At 39.7% G+C, this 19,181-nt stretch overlaps 1 protein-coding gene across 1 annotated transcript in view; it reads left to right on the forward strand.

Moving 5' to 3' along the window:
* Positions 1-19,181, forward strand: part of ABCA5 (ATP binding cassette subfamily A member 5) — a 138,328-nt gene that overhangs the window by 71,223 nt on the left and 47,924 nt on the right. The window contains exons 12-19 of the mRNA XM_056855217.1: positions 7,444-7,619; positions 8,305-8,424; positions 14,117-14,255; positions 14,396-14,486; positions 14,775-14,914; positions 15,579-15,698; positions 16,179-16,380; positions 18,830-18,999. Of these exons, the coding sequence (XP_056711195.1) occupies positions 7,444-7,619; positions 8,305-8,424; positions 14,117-14,255; positions 14,396-14,486; positions 14,775-14,914; positions 15,579-15,698; positions 16,179-16,380; positions 18,830-18,999 (1,158 nt within the window). The remainder of the gene's footprint in view (positions 1-7,443; positions 7,620-8,304; positions 8,425-14,116; positions 14,256-14,395; positions 14,487-14,774; positions 14,915-15,578; positions 15,699-16,178; positions 16,381-18,829; positions 19,000-19,181) is intronic.

Raw genomic sequence — 19,181 nt, forward strand, 5'->3', positions numbered from 1 at the left:
AAGGCAGCCACAGATTGAGCGTCCATGATCCTCATAGCACCCTTCTGGCCAAAGACGCCATGGTTCCCCACATTATGGAGATTGGCCAGAGGAAGGAAATTTTTCTTCCCCCATCCCCAGACCTCTTATTCATAGGTCCGGTGCTGCATCACGACATCACATCAATCTACTTCGCAGTTTGGTTGCTCCTGCTGTAATTACTTTTTTGGACAGGGTAGCAGAGGAATTTCTGGCATCTAGGAAACTATCCACTAGGAAATCTTACCAGTTCAAGTGGCACAGATTTGCTTTTTTATATATATATAATTTTTTTATTGATTTTTATAATAAAACAAAAAAAGAAAAAAATATACATAATAATAAAAGATAATAATAATAAAATAAAAATAAAAATAAAAACAAAAAATAGTTCAAACATATATAGAGCGTACAGTTCTGTTATTACATTGTACATATAAAGATATATATTATTTATATTGTTATACATATATTGTTATACATAAATTGTTATACATATAAAAATATATATTACGCCCTACTTCAAAAACCCACCACCCACCACAGTGCCCATCACCAATAGACTTCCGATGGGGTGTAGTGACTAATAGAAAAAATCACATTATTATACATTAATTAAAATCACATTGTACTATAATTCGTTAACTATATTTTTAAAATCCGTTTTTGCCGATTTATCCCAATATGCAGCGGCCTTTGACCACATAATTTTGAATTCCTCCATGTCTTTACCATGTAAAGATGCTGTAATTTTGGCCATCCGCATATACAACCATAATTTTTCTCTCCATTCTCTAATTGAAGGTTTGTTCGTTTGCTTCCAGTTTTTTGCAATTATAATTCTAGCTGCTGCAAAACTATATTGGCATATGACTCTATCACCTTTATCCAATTCTCTATTTGGAATACCCAATAAACAAAAAGCGGGATCTCGCTTGATTTTTACTTTAATAAGATTATTAGTTTCATTCATAACTGATTGCCAAAATCTCCTAATTTTTTTACAAAACCACCAACTATGCATAAACGTTCCTATATCAGTACCACATTTCCAGCATAACGCTTTATCATCTTTTTTCATTTTACTTAATAAAACCGGGGTTATATACCATCTATAAAACATTTTATATAAATTTTCTCTTATTTCATTCAAAATAGTAAACCTAAATTCATTTTTCCAGAGCTTTTCCCAAATTTCCAAATCAATATTATATCCTAGATCTCTCATCCATTTCAACATGACTGGTTTAATCCTTTCTTGTTCTAAGTTCAATTCTATAAGTACTTTATAAATCCTACCAATCAATCCTTTATTACCTTTCAATAATACTATCTCAAAGTTGGACTTAGTATGATTAAATCCCAATCTATTATCTTTAATAAAAACATCATTTAATTTATAATACATAAACCAGTCTTTTAGTTGAAGTTCTTCACGTGTTTTCAATATCCATATCCCATCTCTATAATCTATCAGTTCTCTATAAATATCACAGTCCAAATTTAAATGTGCACCTGTTCGCATAAAAGCTTCTATAGGATTTATCCAACCGGGAGTTTTACTTTCTAAAGCATCTTTATATTTATTCCATACTTGTAATAAGTTTTTCCTGATAATATGAGAATTAAATTCCTTATTCACTTTCTGTTTCTCATACCATAAATAAGCATGCCACCCGAATCGTAATTTATATCCTTCTAATTCTAATAACTTTGGATTCTCCAAGAGAATCCAATCTATAATCCAGGTGAAACATGCCGCTTGGTAATACATTTTTAAATCCGGTAATCCCAATCCTCCCGTCTCCCTTAATTCTATTAAATTATTATATGCAATCCTATGTCTCTCTTTACCCCAAAGAAATCTCAAAATAACTTTTTTCCATTCCTCAAATATCTGTATCCCTGTCACTATTGGTAAATTTTGAAACAAAAAAAGCATTTTGGGCAGTAACATCATTTTAATTACTGATATTCTTCCCCAAAGTGATAAAGGAACTTTTCCCCAACTTATCAAATCTTTTTTTATTTGTTGCCATTGTTTCACATAATTGTCCTGGAATAAATTAAGATTATTATTCGATAACCATATACCTAAATATTTAACTTTATGTTCAATATTGAGTCCCGACTTTTTGATCAATGTTTGTTGCTGTGAAAGAGTCATATTTTTAACCAAAATTTTTGTTTTTGCCTTATTAATTTTAAAACCTGAAATCTTTCCATAAACCTCCAATATTTTATTCCATCTGTCAAACTGTTCAATCGGGTCAATCAAAAAACATACTAAATCATCCTCATAAGCTTTAAGTTTATAATGATTTCTCCCTATTCTTACCCCTACTACATCATTAGATTTTCTAAGATTATTCAGTAAAACCTCTAATACTAAAATAAAAAGTAAAGGGGAAAGAGGATAGCCCTGTCTCGTTCCCCTTTGAATTTCAATCTTTGGTGATAAAGACCCATTCACAATCAAATTAGCTGTTTGATATGTATATATACTTTTTATGGCAGTTTTAAAACTATCACCAAAACCCATATATTCTAATACCTTAATCATAAACTGCCAATTAACATTATCGAAGGCTTTTTCGGCATCCAAAAATATAAAAGCTATTGGTGTTGTGTCTTGTTCCGCATATTCTAAAAGATCTATTACCACCCTAACATTTTGACTAATCAGTCTTCCTGGTAAAAATCCAGCTTGATCATCATGTATTAATTGATTCAATACTCCTTTTAATCTAGTAGCTAAAATTGCTACAAATAATTTGTAATCAATATTTAACAATGAAATCGGTCTATAATTTTTAACTTCCAATATATCAGAATTCACCTTTGGTATTAAGGCTATATTTGCTTGCTTCCAGGTCTGAGGGATAATACCTTTTGTTATCCCTAAATTCATAACTTCCAAAAGATAGGGGATTAATTGCTCTCTAAATGTTTTATAATAATATGCTGTAAAACCATCTGGTCCAGGAGATTTATTCAGTTTACTTTTTTTTATAGCCTGCTCCAATTCATCCTTGGTTATTGGAGAATCTAAAAGTTCTTTATTTTCTTGTGTTATTTTTCGCCAATCCCATTTAGCAAGGTAAACTTCCATTTCTACCTCTGAAACTAACTTTTTTTATATAAATCTGTATAAAATTTCACAAATGTATCTACTATCTCCTCTTTAGTTCTTGTTATCTCGCCCTCCCTTCTTATTTGAGTTATTGGTGTTTTTTATCTTTCTGTTTAATTTGCCAAGCTAACATTTTACCTGGTTTATTAGCATGTTCAAAAAATCTTTGTTTAGTATACGTAACTTTTCGTTCAATTTCTTCAGCAAGTAAAAATTCATATTGATGTTGGCAATTTCTAATCTTATTTTGTTGTTCTTGTTTAGCCCCTTTATCTTGCAATCTACTTAAATATCTCTCCGCCTGCTTTATTTCATCTAATATGCATTTTTTCTTATTCTCCCTTTCCCTATAATATCTTGTATTTTGTTGGATTAAAAATCCCCTAATTACTGCTTTACCAGCGTCCCAAACTATGTCTTCACTGGTACCTTTATCTATATTTTCTCTAAAATAATTTGATATTTCAGTTTTCAATTTATCTACAATTTTTTTTATTTTTTAAAAGAAAGTCATTAATTCTCCAGGGTTTATAACCTCTATTTCCCATTTCAATTTTAACTGATACCGCGTTGTGGTCTGACAATACCCTAGGTAAAATCTCACAATTTTCTAAATTCTGTACCAGACCCTCTGACATCCATACCATATCTATCCTGGAACACGTGAGATGTCTCTGTGAAAAAAAAGTATATTGCTTCATGTTGCCATGTGTCAACCTCCAGACATCAAACATATCCCACTGATCTGTAAGAACATCAAAAATCCCTGGTAACTTTCCTTCATTACTTGCTTTTTTCTTTTTCCCAGATCTATCTACCTTAGGTACCTTGACTCCATTAAAATCCCCCATCCATATCATTTTTTCAATAGCATATTCAGCTAATAATAGTGCTAAGTTCTCATAAAATACCTTTTGATTTGTATTAGGTGCATATATTCCCACAAGCAATACCTTTTGGAAACCAATTGTTACCTCCAACATCAAAACTCTTCCCTCTATATCTTGATAAATAACTTTTGGTTGTAATAAAGCAGGTATATACATAGCTATTCCATTGGTTTTTTTACTCCCATTACAAGCCGTAAATAAAGTACCCAACCTGGCATGTTGCAACCTGAAAACATCCTTTGGGAGTATATGCGTTTCCTGTAAGCAAATAATATTAGCATTAGATTTTCTTAAATGATGAAATATTTTCCTCCTTTTGTTGGGGGAGTTCAATCCATTAACATTCCAAGATATAACCTGTAACATATCAAATTTTCAATTAGATTCCATATATTTCCACAGAAAATACATACTTGACTCCTACTACTGCAACCCCCCTCTACCCCCCATATCTATTCAATCTTCAGTCTTCAGGATCGTCACTTGGAGAGTCCTCTGATGAAACTACTGGCAAATCTCCACCACCAGAAGCTTCAGATGCCTTTTCTTCTTCTGTAGATTCTCTAGGTGGAACTTGTTTGGCTGACTTGGGAGGTTTAACCAGTTCTGCATCATATCTTCTTAAAAACTGGTCTGCCTTATCCACTTCCGTGAACTTAAACCTTTTCGCCTTAAAAATAAAAGAGACACCCTGCGGGTATTCCCATCTATATTGGATTCCACTGAGTCTTAAACGCTGGGCAATCTCCATAAAATCCTTCCTCTTCCTCAGCAATCTTGCAGGTATTTCTTTCAGCAGCCTCAGTGGCTCATCTCCAACTTTCAATGGTGTTTTATAGTGAGTGTTAAGTATTAAGTCTCTGTGGCTTCTAGAAAACAGTTGAATCAGGCAGTCCCTCGGTACTTTATTCCTGGTTGCATATGCTGAATTTATTCTATAGGCTGTCACAATCATCCCTGCAATCACCTCTTCAGATTCTTGCAAAAAATCTGCCAAGAGAACCGTCAGATATCTACGCAGGTCCCGGTCCTCAATTTTCTCTCGCAATCCACGAATACATAGAGAAGATTCTTTTATCTTGAGCTCCATCATTGCCATCTGATCATTTTGGGTCTCTTGTCTGTCAGCTACAGATGTTATTGACATCTCCAGGGTATCCACCTTCTTCTTAGTTTCTTTAGTTTCCTGTGAATTTTTTTTAAGCTTGGTTTCTACCCTGTCTTGCCTGACAGCCAAAGATGAGATTGTATCCTGCAAGGCAGCTATTGCAGCTGAATTCTGAGCTATAGTAGCTGTATTCTGAGATAGCGCCTGTTTCATTTCTGTGACATCCTGATGAGTCTTAGTTAGCAGTTCAAAAACAGAAGTCAAAGTCACTTCAGGTTTAGTTTTTAAAGGCATCTTGGCAGCAATAGATGTTGTTGCTATTGGAGAGGTTGTCTGTTTGGTTGTCTGAGTTATTTGAGTCACAGAGGACCGTCTAACAGGAGGCTGTACCACCAACTTTGTGTCTTTTAAAATGTCCTTAGTGTGTTTCTCTTTCTCACCCATTGGTGAGCCAAAAAAGACTGGAGACTGAAGTTACAAATCCATTATAATCCAAGGAAAGGTAGGGGGGGGCAGAAAGTTTCTTTTATTTCATTTCATTCAGATCAAACCACTTTGGAGAAAACAATCACTGTGACCACTATAAAGTTTCTATGCCATGTCACTTGATTATCCTCCAATTCCTTTCTCTTAGTTCAATGCTCTTTAGTTTTAAAAGAAACTTTTTTTTTGAGTGCGTCACTCAACTGGCAAAAAGCCAAAAAACACAGCGACAAAGCGTAACTGAATTATAGATAGTTCAGAATTGTCCTTCAACACAAAAAATCTGCCACACACCCCAAGTTAGTGATTTTTAAAAGTCAAGGAAAAAAACTTTATTAATGATCCAAAAAACAAAAAGTCAGGTCCCACCTCGCTCTCTCCTGCCGTCTTCTTTAAGATGGCGCCGGCTCTTCGGTGGAATCCGCCAGAGCGACCGCCGCCGATTTCTCGGCGGCTATCGCTCCCATGGCAGATCCGCCACCGGCACCCAGGACTGCATCCCCTCTTGTCCCGAGGGGTGCCGCTTGCAAGCTCTTCCCGGGGCTAATTTTGCGCCCCGTAGCAGCGGACGGCAGGAGCGCGGCTTCGCGCTTGCAACGGGGGGGGGGTCACCTGACCCGGAAGTCAAGTGGCACAGATTTGCTGAGTGAGCGAGTGCGAGGGGAATCAATCCACCCAGATGCCCCCTACCACAGTTTTTTTGAGTATTTACTCCACAGTCTATTGTTTAATAAAATGTTTACTGTGTAGCAACCACACTCCTGCCTCCTGAGTGGTTAGCTTGCCATTCTCCCATGCGGGACTGCACAGATACCACAACGATGAAAAACAGTGTTGCTTAGCTGTAATTGTTGTTCATCTTCATGTCTTCAGTGCAATCCTGCATGGGGCCGTGCAGGCCAGCCGCAGATATCAGACTTGAAAGCTTTCAGATGTTTTTGCTCATTGTCACCGGTATTATTCATTGGCGATGGTATTATTTAAGAAATGTTCTATGTGTGGGACTAAAATGGCTTCTAATGATAAGCATGAAGACTGCCTTCATTGTCTTGGTGAAACCCATGTTATGGAGATATGTCCTTCCTGTGCCTTGTTAACAACGAAGGCCCATCAAGACAGGGCCTTGCGATTAAAAGCTTCCCTCTGGGAAAAAGCTCTTACTTCTGTTGACAAGCCTGTGGACAAAGTTAAGAAGGGAACTTCTACTTCTTCTGTGGCATCCATTCTGGTAGTTCCATCTACTTCTGCCACCGCTTCTATGACAAAGAAGATTTCGTAATACAAAACTGGACGGCACTCAAAGCCCTTCAAAGAGTTCTCATTGACAAACTCCATCACTGCCTCAATGGGACTCTCCTCAGCCTTGACCTTCTCCTCGATGCCGTGAGTCTCCATCTCCTCCCCATTGCTCCCCACCTCAAGACTGTAGACGGAGCCCGGGTTCAGCTCAACCTTGACACTCGGACTCATCTCGACATTGGTCTCCTTTGGCGTTGGTGGCCAAGGAGAGGAGGCTTTACCATTCACAGGCACACATCCTTCCCCGCAGTAGGTTGCTTCATTGCCTGGTTTACCAATCACCATGGCGGCAAAGGGAAAACTGAGGGATGGCCACTCCCCCGCCCCTCCATCACATGGCCATTGGGGAGGGGGAGTGTCCTATATCTTCTAGAAGCTTTTCATACAAAGTTCTCCATGGCTGGCCTGTACATGTGCAGTTCCCATGTGTGCCTGCATGGAAGAGCACTTAATGAACAACAGTTACAGGCAAGCAACACTGTTTTGATCTCTTTATTTATTTTATGCATTAGGGTTTGCATCAATCTATGGATACAGAGTTTCTGAAATAGATGAAATGCTAGATGTGAGAAAAATAACAGGAGTGTGTCAACAATTAGACATATATTTTGATGTATTAACGGTGGAAGAGAATTTATCAATAGTTGCCTCAATTAAAGGTATACCTCCGAATGATATGATACAAGAGGTGAGTAACTGAGCTGATACACAGGTATAATTTAATACAATTTGTTCATAATCTAAGTAGTGTGTGTGTGTGTGTGTAAAGTGCCGTCAAGTCACAGACGACTTATGGCGACCCCTTTTGGGGGTTTTCAGGGCAAGAGACTAACAGAGGTGGTTTGCCAGTGCCTTCCTCTGCACAGCAACCCTGGTATTCCTTGGTGGTCTCCCATCCAAATACTAACCAGGGCCTCCCTGCTTAGCTTCTGAGATCTGACAAGATCAGGCTCACCTGGGCCATCCAGGTAAGTAGTAGAAAAGAGAAATAGCAGCTGAAGCATTTTTAGTCATAGCATAATAATTAGAAAATAAAATCTGGCAGATTTCATAAGAACCTGTTTCCTTTTTTAGATATTATCTGCTATAGAGGTTAAAAAAAATCTGAAAATGGGATGACAATACATATATAATCTTTTTAAAACTGAAATAAAATCTTCAAATTGCTTTTTTAAATTGGGTGTTGGTAATTAAAGTAGAGTTTGGTTCTGATGCATAATTCATGGCCATTTTCTATTCTATTGCCACAAGATACACAATTTTCATAAGCCAATTTAAGCCTTGGCATGATGAAAATACAAATGAATAAAAGTATATGCAACTTGTACTTGTTTAAAATACTGTAAAATACTTTTTATGCTTTATTTCACAAGGTGCAGAAAGTATTATTGGACTTGGATATGCAGCCTATTAAAGATAACCAAGTTAAAAAACTTAGCGGAGGACAGAAAAGAAAGCTGTCAATTGGATTTGCAGTTATTGGAGACCCCAAGGTAAATACCAGTAGGACAGAAGTAGAATGGTTAATAGGATAATACACTGTAATATTTGTACATAACATAAGGTTATCTGCATTGCTTATGTTTTAAGTGAAGATTTGCAGAAATTGTTACCTTTCAGATTTAATATTCTAGTTGATAAAGTGAAAATAGCCACATGTGTTCATGACTATTCCAGTAGCAGGATTTGCCCTTGTTGTTTAATTTGGACAGCATGCTGGCTGAAGTGTGCTCTGTATAACAGATATGCTAGAAATATGGACGGGGCCCTTGAGGTGGAATAGAGTGGCAACTATGGGTTCTGATTCATTATTCTGGGCCAGATGCCTAATCTCCTTGAGTAGTAGTACAGATGTGCTTCCAATGTCATCTTTTCATGTTCAGTACTTTTTGATGCGGGGGCAGCGGATTGATCCCTTTCAAGACGTTCAGGGCGATCTCCGCCACGGCCTTGATGAAGTCGTTGGGAGCCAGGCCCAGAATAGCTTTCCTGAGCCAGGGGGAAGACTCTGGGAGACCACTTTCAAAAGGTCCCCGTTCCTCTTGAGGCAGGCAGACATGACGGCACATGCGTTTTCACCGCCCGCCTTTCCTTAAAATGCGCCGGAGAGCGGCCATCAGCGTCTTTTGACACACCCCTTTTCTGATTTTTTAAGAACATAGCTGGCGGGGAGGGCTGGTGGGAAAAAGCCGGTTCTGAGCCAGTAGGCCTCGGGCGTGGTAGCGTTCAGATTGACAATGAGGTAGCTGTAGGGTTCGGAGGTCGCATCCTCGAAGGCCTCCAGGAAAAAGTTAGCTTTCCCTGGGTACATCTGGCGGGCCAGGGTGACTATCTGTTGTTTATCTCGAGGGTTTTTAAATAAAATGATGTACTTGACGTTCAGACTGATGGTGCGCGCCGACTTCCCCTGCGTGAAGAGGTTCTGGACTATGTAAATGACACTCATGTTTTTATGATGCACGTATTGGGTGAAAGCGTTTTCGATTTCCGAGCTGCCCGAAGCCGCCCCCATCAGGTCATCCAGAATAATCAGGTTTCTCTTCTCGGGAGGCAGCAGGTCATCGTCATCAAGCTCGAGGGGAGTCCCTCCACAAACTTGATCAGGGGAAACGTTACTTGTAATTCGTCGTACAGGGGTTGGCGGCAGAAAAAAAGCCATACTATGTTCTCGGGGAAGACAGAAAGCGTCAAGTTTGTGTGGGTGGGCAGGTTTTTAATAAAGTACGATTTACCGCAGTTTCCAGGACCCGCCAAGATGGCCGAGAAAGGATGCTTCCAGCGCGTGTCCATTCTGCGTTCGGAAAAAACCAGAGGGACCGCCTCACCTCCCTCCCTTTTTAAGCCCATTCGCCGGGCCTCCCACCCCGCCCTCTGTCTATCGAGCATCGGCGGCCTCTCTCCCCGAGGCGTGCCTCCCACCCTGTGTCAGAACCTTATTTCGATGGGGGGGCATTTTGCGCCCCGCTTCCTCCCTGCCACCCCGTATGCCCTCGGGGATCACAGCCCCTTCATCCCCTCCCCTAGATGCTTTCGGCGATAGGTCACTCGCCCCCCTCCTGATGACATGCTCCCGGCACAGCACCCCCAGTGGTCTTCAGTTAAACCAGCTCGGAATTCCACAAAAATCAGCGGGGCACCCAGGCTTGCCGCCCCTGACCTATGTGCCAAAGATCAGCGTTCTGTCCCGCTCTCCCTGCGAGTTGGGTCAGAAAGGGCTGCCTGGCAGGGTCAGCGTTAGGTGTGTTTTTTTAAAAAAAAACCCACACATGTGGGCCAAAAACAGAAGGGTCTGTATGGTCTCTCTCAGGGCTCGGTGGCAGGGGTGCCCGTGTGAGTGTTTTGTTCACATGAATTAGCCATCCAACCTCTCTTTTCAACAGGAGAGTTTAAGAAAGGAAAACTTTCCTCTGTGTTTTATTTTCACAGGGGCCAGCTAAGCAAGCAGGAGTCTGAGCCCCCTCCCCCACCCTGCTGCTGCTATGCTCTAGTCTAGGGTCTCATTCAACCACTTAGAAAAAAATAGAAGGCTCCTCCGACCATCTTACCCTCCCTCCCTTGCACGCTTGCCGTAGAAGGTCCAAAGCCCTGTCCCTCTTTCCCCCGCCCCTGCTGCCTTGGGGTTGTCAATCACTCCCTTGTAGCATGTTTGGTTTCTAGGTCTGCCCCTCTGGGCGATACCCCCTCTTTCCATAGAAAACATAGAAAGTTTTCTCCAGAGACAGCCGACGTGCCATAAGATGGCAGGTTTTTTTGCACGGAGGTGCTTAGAAAAAAAAGATAAGGTATCTGTCAGTCAGGGCTGCCCCCTAAAACTCTGCTTCTTCCACACTGTGTGCTTCAGACACCTCGTCTGTTAGAAGCTTAAAACTGGTGTGCTGTGTTTCAAAAGATAAGGGGAAAGCTCCCTTCTCCCCCCTCCCTTCTCCCCCCTCCCTTCTCCCCCTCCCTCCTCTCTTTGCATGTCTCTGTGTAAAACCCATACAGGGGTTTTATGAAACCTTCGATTCTCTCTCTGCTCAGGACCTTGGCTCTGACACTCAAAAAGAGTGGCGGGGAGAATAGGCAGGGGGCCCCCCGCACACACGTTGCCCCGCCCCCTCACGGTCACCCAATGCACACACACACACAAACCTGCATTTTTTGACAGGTGATTGACATGAGCTACTTGTTAAAGCTACTCGAGTCGCTGGAATGCTGCATTCAGACTTCAATTTGTGTCACCTTTTCCTTTTGCTTCTCGACTGTCTTTAGCGATTTTAATTGTTTTATCAGTCATCCATTGAGGCTTTTCATTTCTCTTAGCTACATTCTTCCTTAATAATAACTCTGGTTTCAACTCGTAGTTATTCTTGCTTATTTTCACTTGCACTTTTTAATGAAAATCTCTTCTTCACATGGTCTTCAGGATTTTGTTTAGGTTTATTTTTGCATTATGACTCTTTTAGTGTTTTTCTTCATTTTTATTCTAATTTTCGATAATAACAATTTATGGTTGATACCACAATCAACTGCTGTTCTTGCTAATATATATAAAAGTGGATAAATCTAACCCCTCTAATTATCATCCAGTTAGTGCATGGGTCAGCCTGCTGAAGCTTCTGCCAGAGATCAGTCTGGTGAGGCTTCCTCAGGAGTAGAAGAGCTGGAAACTGCTGCCAGTGACAGGGAGGAATCACAGCAGGCAGGGAAGGCACAGGCAGATGACTGTGACCCATGCCTACAACTACCCAGGGCAGAGGACTTACCTGGACCCAGCAGCAGTCCCCCACCACCGCTACAGCAGTGACGCCAAAGGGGTAGAACCCTCCTCCTCCAGCTTTGGAGAAGTGTGAGATTGCAAGCTCTACGAGAACTATGCCAGCTGACAGCAATGAGGAAGATGAGCTCCCTCCAGCAAGGACTGCTGAGTCAGAGGAATCAGCAACAGCTGGGTCCTCTTGGGCTATTTAAACAACCCTTAGCAGCCAGGCTGATGTGGGAACAACTTGTGTTTTCACTCCGTATTACCTGTGAGTTACCTGCTTGGACCCCTATGTGTATCTTGGACTTTGGACTGGACTTTGACTATTCTTTAGCACTCTGTTTACCTGCTTCTGACCCTTGGCTTACCTATGAACTTGGACTGGACTGAGACCTTCTCCTGGATTATGTTTTGGCTATTTGTACCTGGACTCTCTTGATACCTTGGCTTTGAACTCAAGACTGCTATTGACTACGCTCCTCTGCCTCTGGCCCTAGGACCTGACACTTAGCTTGCTCAGTGTAGTGAGTAAGCTTTACTCTAGACAGTTGTGTTGGAAGTTTTGGGTCGCTTAGATAGAGAGAACATAATTGTCGAAGAACAAGCGGGCTTTATGCCCAGTTGCTCTACTCTGGATGAATGCCTGATTTTACATCATCTGGCAATGAAATATAGCACCAGGTTGCACAGGATGCTCTATGAGGCCTTTGTTATTATAAAATGGCTTTTGATAGTATCGTCTGGGATAGATTATGGGCTAAATTAGAAGCCTCCTCAGTAGATTAAAGAGTTCTCATTCTTATTCATATGTTGCACGAAAGCCATTTTCTGACTGTAAGATGTAGCCAACAGGGCCACCTAATTTCCATTGTCCCTGTCAAGAAAGGAGTGAAGCAAGGCTGTATTCTGGCCCCTCTGCCAGAACTTTTATATTAATTCAATGATTCAAGCTCTGTCGAATCCAGATTTTCACCTGCCAAACATCAAACAGACCAATACTCGCCTTACTATATGCAGAAGACACAGCCGTTCTATCCTATTCTGAAGTACGGCTTAGACAAGCCCTTTGGGCTTGTACTGCATACTGCAAAAATGAGCAATTTACAATAAATTTCCAAAAGACCAAAATTCTAGTCTTCACCAGGAGATATGTTAAACATAGATAGCAGATTGATGAGCATGACATAGAACAGATGAAGATCTTCAAATACGTAGGGACAGTGTTTCAATCGACAGGTTCATGGAAGGCTCAGATGACCAAGGTTATCGAGAGTGCCCAAAGACTGGTATCAGCTATTCAGAGATTTTCTTCTTGAAAGGAGACTCACATTTAAGTTTTCTAAGGTAAAGTGACACCTCAACTACTGCACAGTTCACAAATCTGGAAGCAGTTCAGACTAAATTCCTTAGATGCATTTTTGGTTCCTTGTTGCACACCAAATGCAATTCTTAAAATAGAATCGGGGCAGATTTCACTTGAAGCTGATAGCTGGTATCAAGCTATATGTTTTTGGCGCAAGCTAAACCTTAACCCGGCTGGATTAACCTCCTTAATTCTTTTGGATAGCTACTGCTCAAGTTGGATGGATGTGGTCAAGAATAAAATACAACTTCTCAGCTTCTCCCCCTTAGCAATATTCTGTCTCAGCTTCTTGTGAGTTAAAGAAATACTTAAACAACGAATCTGGGATACAGCTCTTCAAGCTGATAGAGCTCGGGGACACTTCTATCTGTTGGTAGGGAATCCCAGTCAAAACTTTGTGCTGCCAAACTATCTTTATGCTTTAGAATTCCCCAAATATGGCAGCCTGCTTTATTTGCCTGCCCCGCAGCACTACTGGAAGGGATATATTTGTGTATCCCCTACTCTCAATGTCTGTGTACCTGCCAACTGAACACAGTTGAAACAGTGGAACATGTGTTATTATATTGTCCATTTTATAAGGACATGTGTTCCACATATCTCACTCCTACTCGATCCAAGTTCCCAGGAAGATCTGAAAATTTCTACACACATCTCCCCCTTGCACACTGCTCCAGTGAGACTACCTCTAAAGTGGCCGAATTCTGTGTTGAGACTTTGTCCACAGGAAAAAAGATATTCCAGACTTTTTAATAACCTTTATGTATAATTAATTACAGCACAATAAGGCTCTGGACTTTAATCTTTGTATATTAATTTTACATTTGTATGTAAACGGTGCTGTTAAATTGTTGTTGACTGATCTCTCAGTCATAATAAATGTTGGTTGGTTGGATGGATAGGCTTTCCATGAAGTCTGATTGATAATATTCAGTCAGACTTTGCATTATAGCCCCGGCTGCCTGCGCTAAATCTTGCCTTGATATTAGAGCAACTCCATTTCTTCTGTGTGTGTCATGTTCATTACTCTAAAAATGAATAGTTCGTATTTTCTGTATGCTTTTTCCTGTTCAATGTTTAGGTATTGCTCTTAGATGAACCAACTGCTGGCATGGATCCATGCTCACGACATACAGTTTGGAACCTTTTGAAAAGAAGAAAATCTAATCGAGTGACCGTCTTTAGTACCCATTTTATGGATGAAGCAGACATTATAGCTGGTAAGATCCATTACTATACTGTGTATTAAATAATACAGAGCATAAATAAAGCAGATTATTATACAGACCAGCTTGTTGTTCTCTTGGTTGTTTCTGTACAAACTCATATGACTAAGGATGCCTTCTGTTTGTGTTTCTAGATCGGAAAGCTGTGATTTCTCAAGGATTGCTGAAATGTGTTGGCTCCTCTTTCTTCCTTAAAACAAAATGGGGAATTGGCTACCGTTTGAGGTAACATTCAGTAGTTTACAAGCCCATTTCATTTTGTTATGTGTGGTCCACAATCCAGTAAAGTTGGATGCTCTATTTGTGGTCAAAATCTGAATATTTTCTGTTAGGAATTTAGATTATCCAATAAACGTTTATAAATATTTGTTCTTTTAGTTGGGTTTTGATAATACATCTTCACTTTAAATTGGCTTACAGAATTTTTTGTGTCTTCTTTCTAAAAATGATAATGAGGTCTATCTTTAAGCAATAATAATTATACCTTGCGTGTATATATGTGTTTTCTCATAGTATGCACATAGACAGGTACTGTAACACAGAAGGTATATCATCATTGGTCAGACAGCATATTCCTGGAGCCAGTTTGTTAAAACAGAATGAAGAGCAACAAGTGTATGCCTTACCATTTAAAGACATGGACAAGTTTTCAGGTACAGTTCACAGCGTAGTTGATGACCAGTGAAATAGCCAGTGGGCAGAAGATGAGGGAATCAGTGAAACCCAGGGAAGACAAAAGTGAGAAGACTTACGTTAGCCTTGAGTCTTTAGCATTAGCCCTATTACATAGAATAGAGAAATGCCCCCTATTCTGAAAGAGGCATCTAAACCCCAGTGGTTTCTCCCCATAAAGTCATATTTATGTGAATAATTTTGGGTTTTTTCCCTCTAAAGGAACATTAAAAAAAAACTTGGTTGGTAGGGAGAATGTTTTCCAAAATTTAGCACAAAAAACCAACCAAACGAAAACCCCATCAGTCCCTATATTGTAATCTAGGAATCACAAAATCACACAAGGTTGGAAGAGACCACAAGGGCCATCCAGCCCAACCCCCTGCCATGCAGGATCCCACAATCAAAGCACTCCCAACATTTGGCCATCCAACCTCTGCTTAAAGACCTCCAAAGACGGGGACTGTCAGTCTCCTGTTTTATGTGGCATAAGACTTATATTGTACGTAGTTCTTAAACAGTAGTGATTCAGAAAACTTTGCTGATGTTACACTAAACAATTTAAGGAACTGAAGCAATGTGTTTGCAAGGAAATGCAATTTTATATCCAAGAAGTAGTTTAACATCTTTCCCTTCTTCTTCTAGCATTATTTTCTGATCTAGACACTCAGTCTCATTTGGGTGTTATCTCCTATGGGGTTTCCATGTCAACCTTGGAAGATGTATTCCTCAAGCTAGAAGTTGAAGCTGAAATTGACCAAGCAGGTGACAAACAACTAGAATTAGCTTCTGTTATACATTTTCTTATGACTATTATGTTCAAATTGTTAACACGATTTTTGCATTTATACCAATGATACTAAATCACATTCTTTTAAACTCATTAGAAGATCATTACATATCATTTTGTAATCGAGGTTTTTGTTCTGGAGCCAGATTTTAAACATTTTAAATTAATTTCTTTAATTAATCATGCCACTTTTCTCTACCTCCTGGAAGGTACAGAAAAAATGTACTGTATATCCCTGAGTATATAGTGGGATACTTACAGGCCAAACCTATGCTTATTCATTTGGAACTAAATCCCTCTGAGATCCATGAAAATTACTTCCAAGGATGCATAGGTTTGCAATCTTGGTATGTTACAGGCAATTTCAACTAATACAGCATCAAGTATTATGGACCAATGATCTACTCACTAGGGATACATTTTACATGCCTGACCAGTTTTCTTATCTTTTCTAGATTTTAGTGTATTTAATCCACAGCAAACTGAAGGTGAAATAGATGCAAATTCTATAAATGGATTAGAGCAAAGCCTACTGATATTATCTGAAACAAAATCTTGTGCAGTGAGCAATAAGTCTCTATGGAGAAAGCAGGTCTCAACTGTGGCAAAGGTTCATTTCCTTAGTTTACAACGTGAAATTAAATCTGCAACTGCAGTGTAAGTATCTCAGGTTTCAGAGGGTAGCCTTGTTTGTATGCAGTAGAACAGTTATATTTGAGTCCAGTACTAAACTGCTGTTTACTTTTTCCTTTTGTAATACTGGTCAATGACCATAATAAAGTTATGATGGTGATGAGTCCAGTTGCATTTTAGAGACCAACAAGAGTTTCAGGATGTAAATTTTTGAGTCAAAGTCCTTCCATTCTATTCGGAAGGTGGGAGGGGTGTTGTAAAGTATGCTTGTAAAGGTTGCAGAGGTACAATGTAATCTGCTGAATTAGAGCAGATTAGAGCGAGATTGCTGAATTTAATTAATTCACAAGATCAGAACAATGGACCCCCAGGGCTGAATAGGGACATGGGACTTTTATCTCATTACAGATACTAATTTTCTGCCCCCAAGCATTTCCCCTCTGCTCTAATCAAGCTGATTAAAATATAAATATCAATTGTACCTTTGTCTCCTTTACAAGCATTCTTTACAACACCACTTCCACCTTCTGACTAGGTTAAAAGGACTCAGATCTCCACTTCTGTTCTACTGTATCTGACATGGGAGCTTTGACTCTCAAAAGCTTACACCCTGAACTCTTGTTGAACTATAAGGTGCTACTGGACTCAAATTTAACTATCCCAGGTTTGTGTTTCATTAAGCAAAATTTTGGGAAGATACAGAAATAAGCAGCACAATGGTAGTTGAGGAACAGCACAGTTAGCTCTTTTCATGGCAGATTGTTTGTAGTGTGTATCATATTCAAGGGCATAATGTATTGTCACTAGGCCTAAAAGAGCCCTATTTTTACCTCAATATCACACCATTATGAACATCAGGAGGTACCTGCTTCCCTTACCCCCATCCTGTCAAGTTGCAGCTGACCTATGGCAACCCAGTAGGGTTTTCAAGGCAAGAGACTAAAAGAGGTGATTTGCCATTGCCTTCCTCTGCATAGTGACCCTGGAATTCCTTGGTGGTCTCCCATTCTAAATACTAATTGGGGCTGACCCTGCTTAGTTTCCGAGCTCTGACGAGATTGGGCTAGCCTGGACGATCCATGTCTGGTTACTCAATTTTAAGTATGTTTCTTTCTTTTTTAATTAAATTTTTATTTCATAACTATAAAAATACAAACAAATATAAACTACATAACAAAAAGAAATGCAGACAATACAATACATGCCCCAAATCTAAAATATACAATAATAAGATTTAACTGGGTGACCATAAACAGTTTTGTTTCCCTCTTGCTATCTTCTCTATGATATGCTATTATGACTTTATAACGTTGTGTTTACTGCATTATGACATTGAATTTACTGCTTTTTGTTCAGTCTTTCACTCTCAAAGTATAAGTATTATAAACTTACATAATAAAACTGACCATTATTAAACCAGTCTGCCTTATAATCTTATATGAATTTGTCTACATTCACTTGATACTATTATACACTTTTCCAGTATAGCATTATAAATTTAAGTATGTTTCACTGGGTGAATGTGCCTTCCAATTCCTGTAATAGCCAAAATACTGGTTACACACATATCTGTGCCTGTGCGCTAGGGAGAAGCCAGGGAAAAATCAGGGCAATCCCTGCATGGGTCATGCTGTATGTATTTTATTTACTGCTTTTAAAAAAAAAAGTAAATTAATCTTCAGAGAAAGGGGAGCTAAAAATAAGATAAGAATGCCAGAGCCTTTACACTGTTAGATCCCCTGGACTGCTGCCTCAGGACATATTGTTAGACCCTGAGTGAATAAAATAATTACCTGTACTGTAAGTGTCGGCAGGTGATAGACCATAGTCCACTGGTGGGCCACAGGCCAATTTCCAGTAAGCTACCTTGTTCCTACTGGTTTCTGAGTTTCTCACAAAGAATACTTGGATAGGTGGATCTTAGTCTGATCTAGCAAGATGCTTGATTAGATCCAGTGATTTACAAATGCAATGATATTTCTTATATTCCCCTCCCACAGGCAGTCTTTTCTGGGACCCACAAGGACTAATACACCTGAGGGTTGAGAGGCTGCAGGGGAAGGGGAGTGAAATCACTCCCTTCTTCCTTCAGTGGAGTTGCACTGATGGAAGAGGCAGAAAGGAACAATTATGCACCCTCCCTTCTCCCCACTGAAGCCTCCTGACTCATATGGTATTAGTCCACAGAAGTCCTGTAAACCCTGGCATAAACTTACCTGAGGTCAGAAAGGCTTTTGGGGTTAGGAGAATGAGGGAAAGATCCATAGCCATCAGTGCCTTCCACTGATGGGTAGCTAGATTTAACCCACTCTGATGTTTATTGAGGAAAAGATCCTGAGTATGCACTTTTGCTTTGTAAATTTGAATGGTTATCTTGGTGGGCTATTGGAATTCTGCTGATCTAACGAAAATCCACTGCTCAGCTAATTTGTATGTAATATGGATCATTGTTACTTTTCCCCTTTTCTTTTAGGTTCTTGCTATTCACATTGTTTCTCCTTGTTCAGATTCTTTTGTTTCTTATACGCCATTACTTAAAAAATGCAGTGTCATCTGTCAAACTCTCCCCTGACTTGTACTTCCTTAAGTCGAAAGATGATTATCACAAGTACAAAACGACTCTCCTCATTCAAAATTCCACTGGTAAGAAGCCCATGCATTTTAACTACAGTTAGTCATTTTTATTTATTGTAGTTAGCTTGCTGCCCCACCCCCCAAAAAAAGTTCAGCTCACTGGGTTCGGTGATAGTCTTATCTGGTGATTTTAGCTATAGGTGCTTGAGGTGTGGATTCACAGTAATTCTTGCACAAGGCAGAACTTTAAG

This window comes from Euleptes europaea, chromosome 1 (assembly GCF_029931775.1).
Source record: "Euleptes europaea isolate rEulEur1 chromosome 1, rEulEur1.hap1, whole genome shotgun sequence".
Lineage (NCBI taxonomy): Eukaryota > Metazoa > Chordata > Lepidosauria > Squamata > Sphaerodactylidae > Euleptes > Euleptes europaea.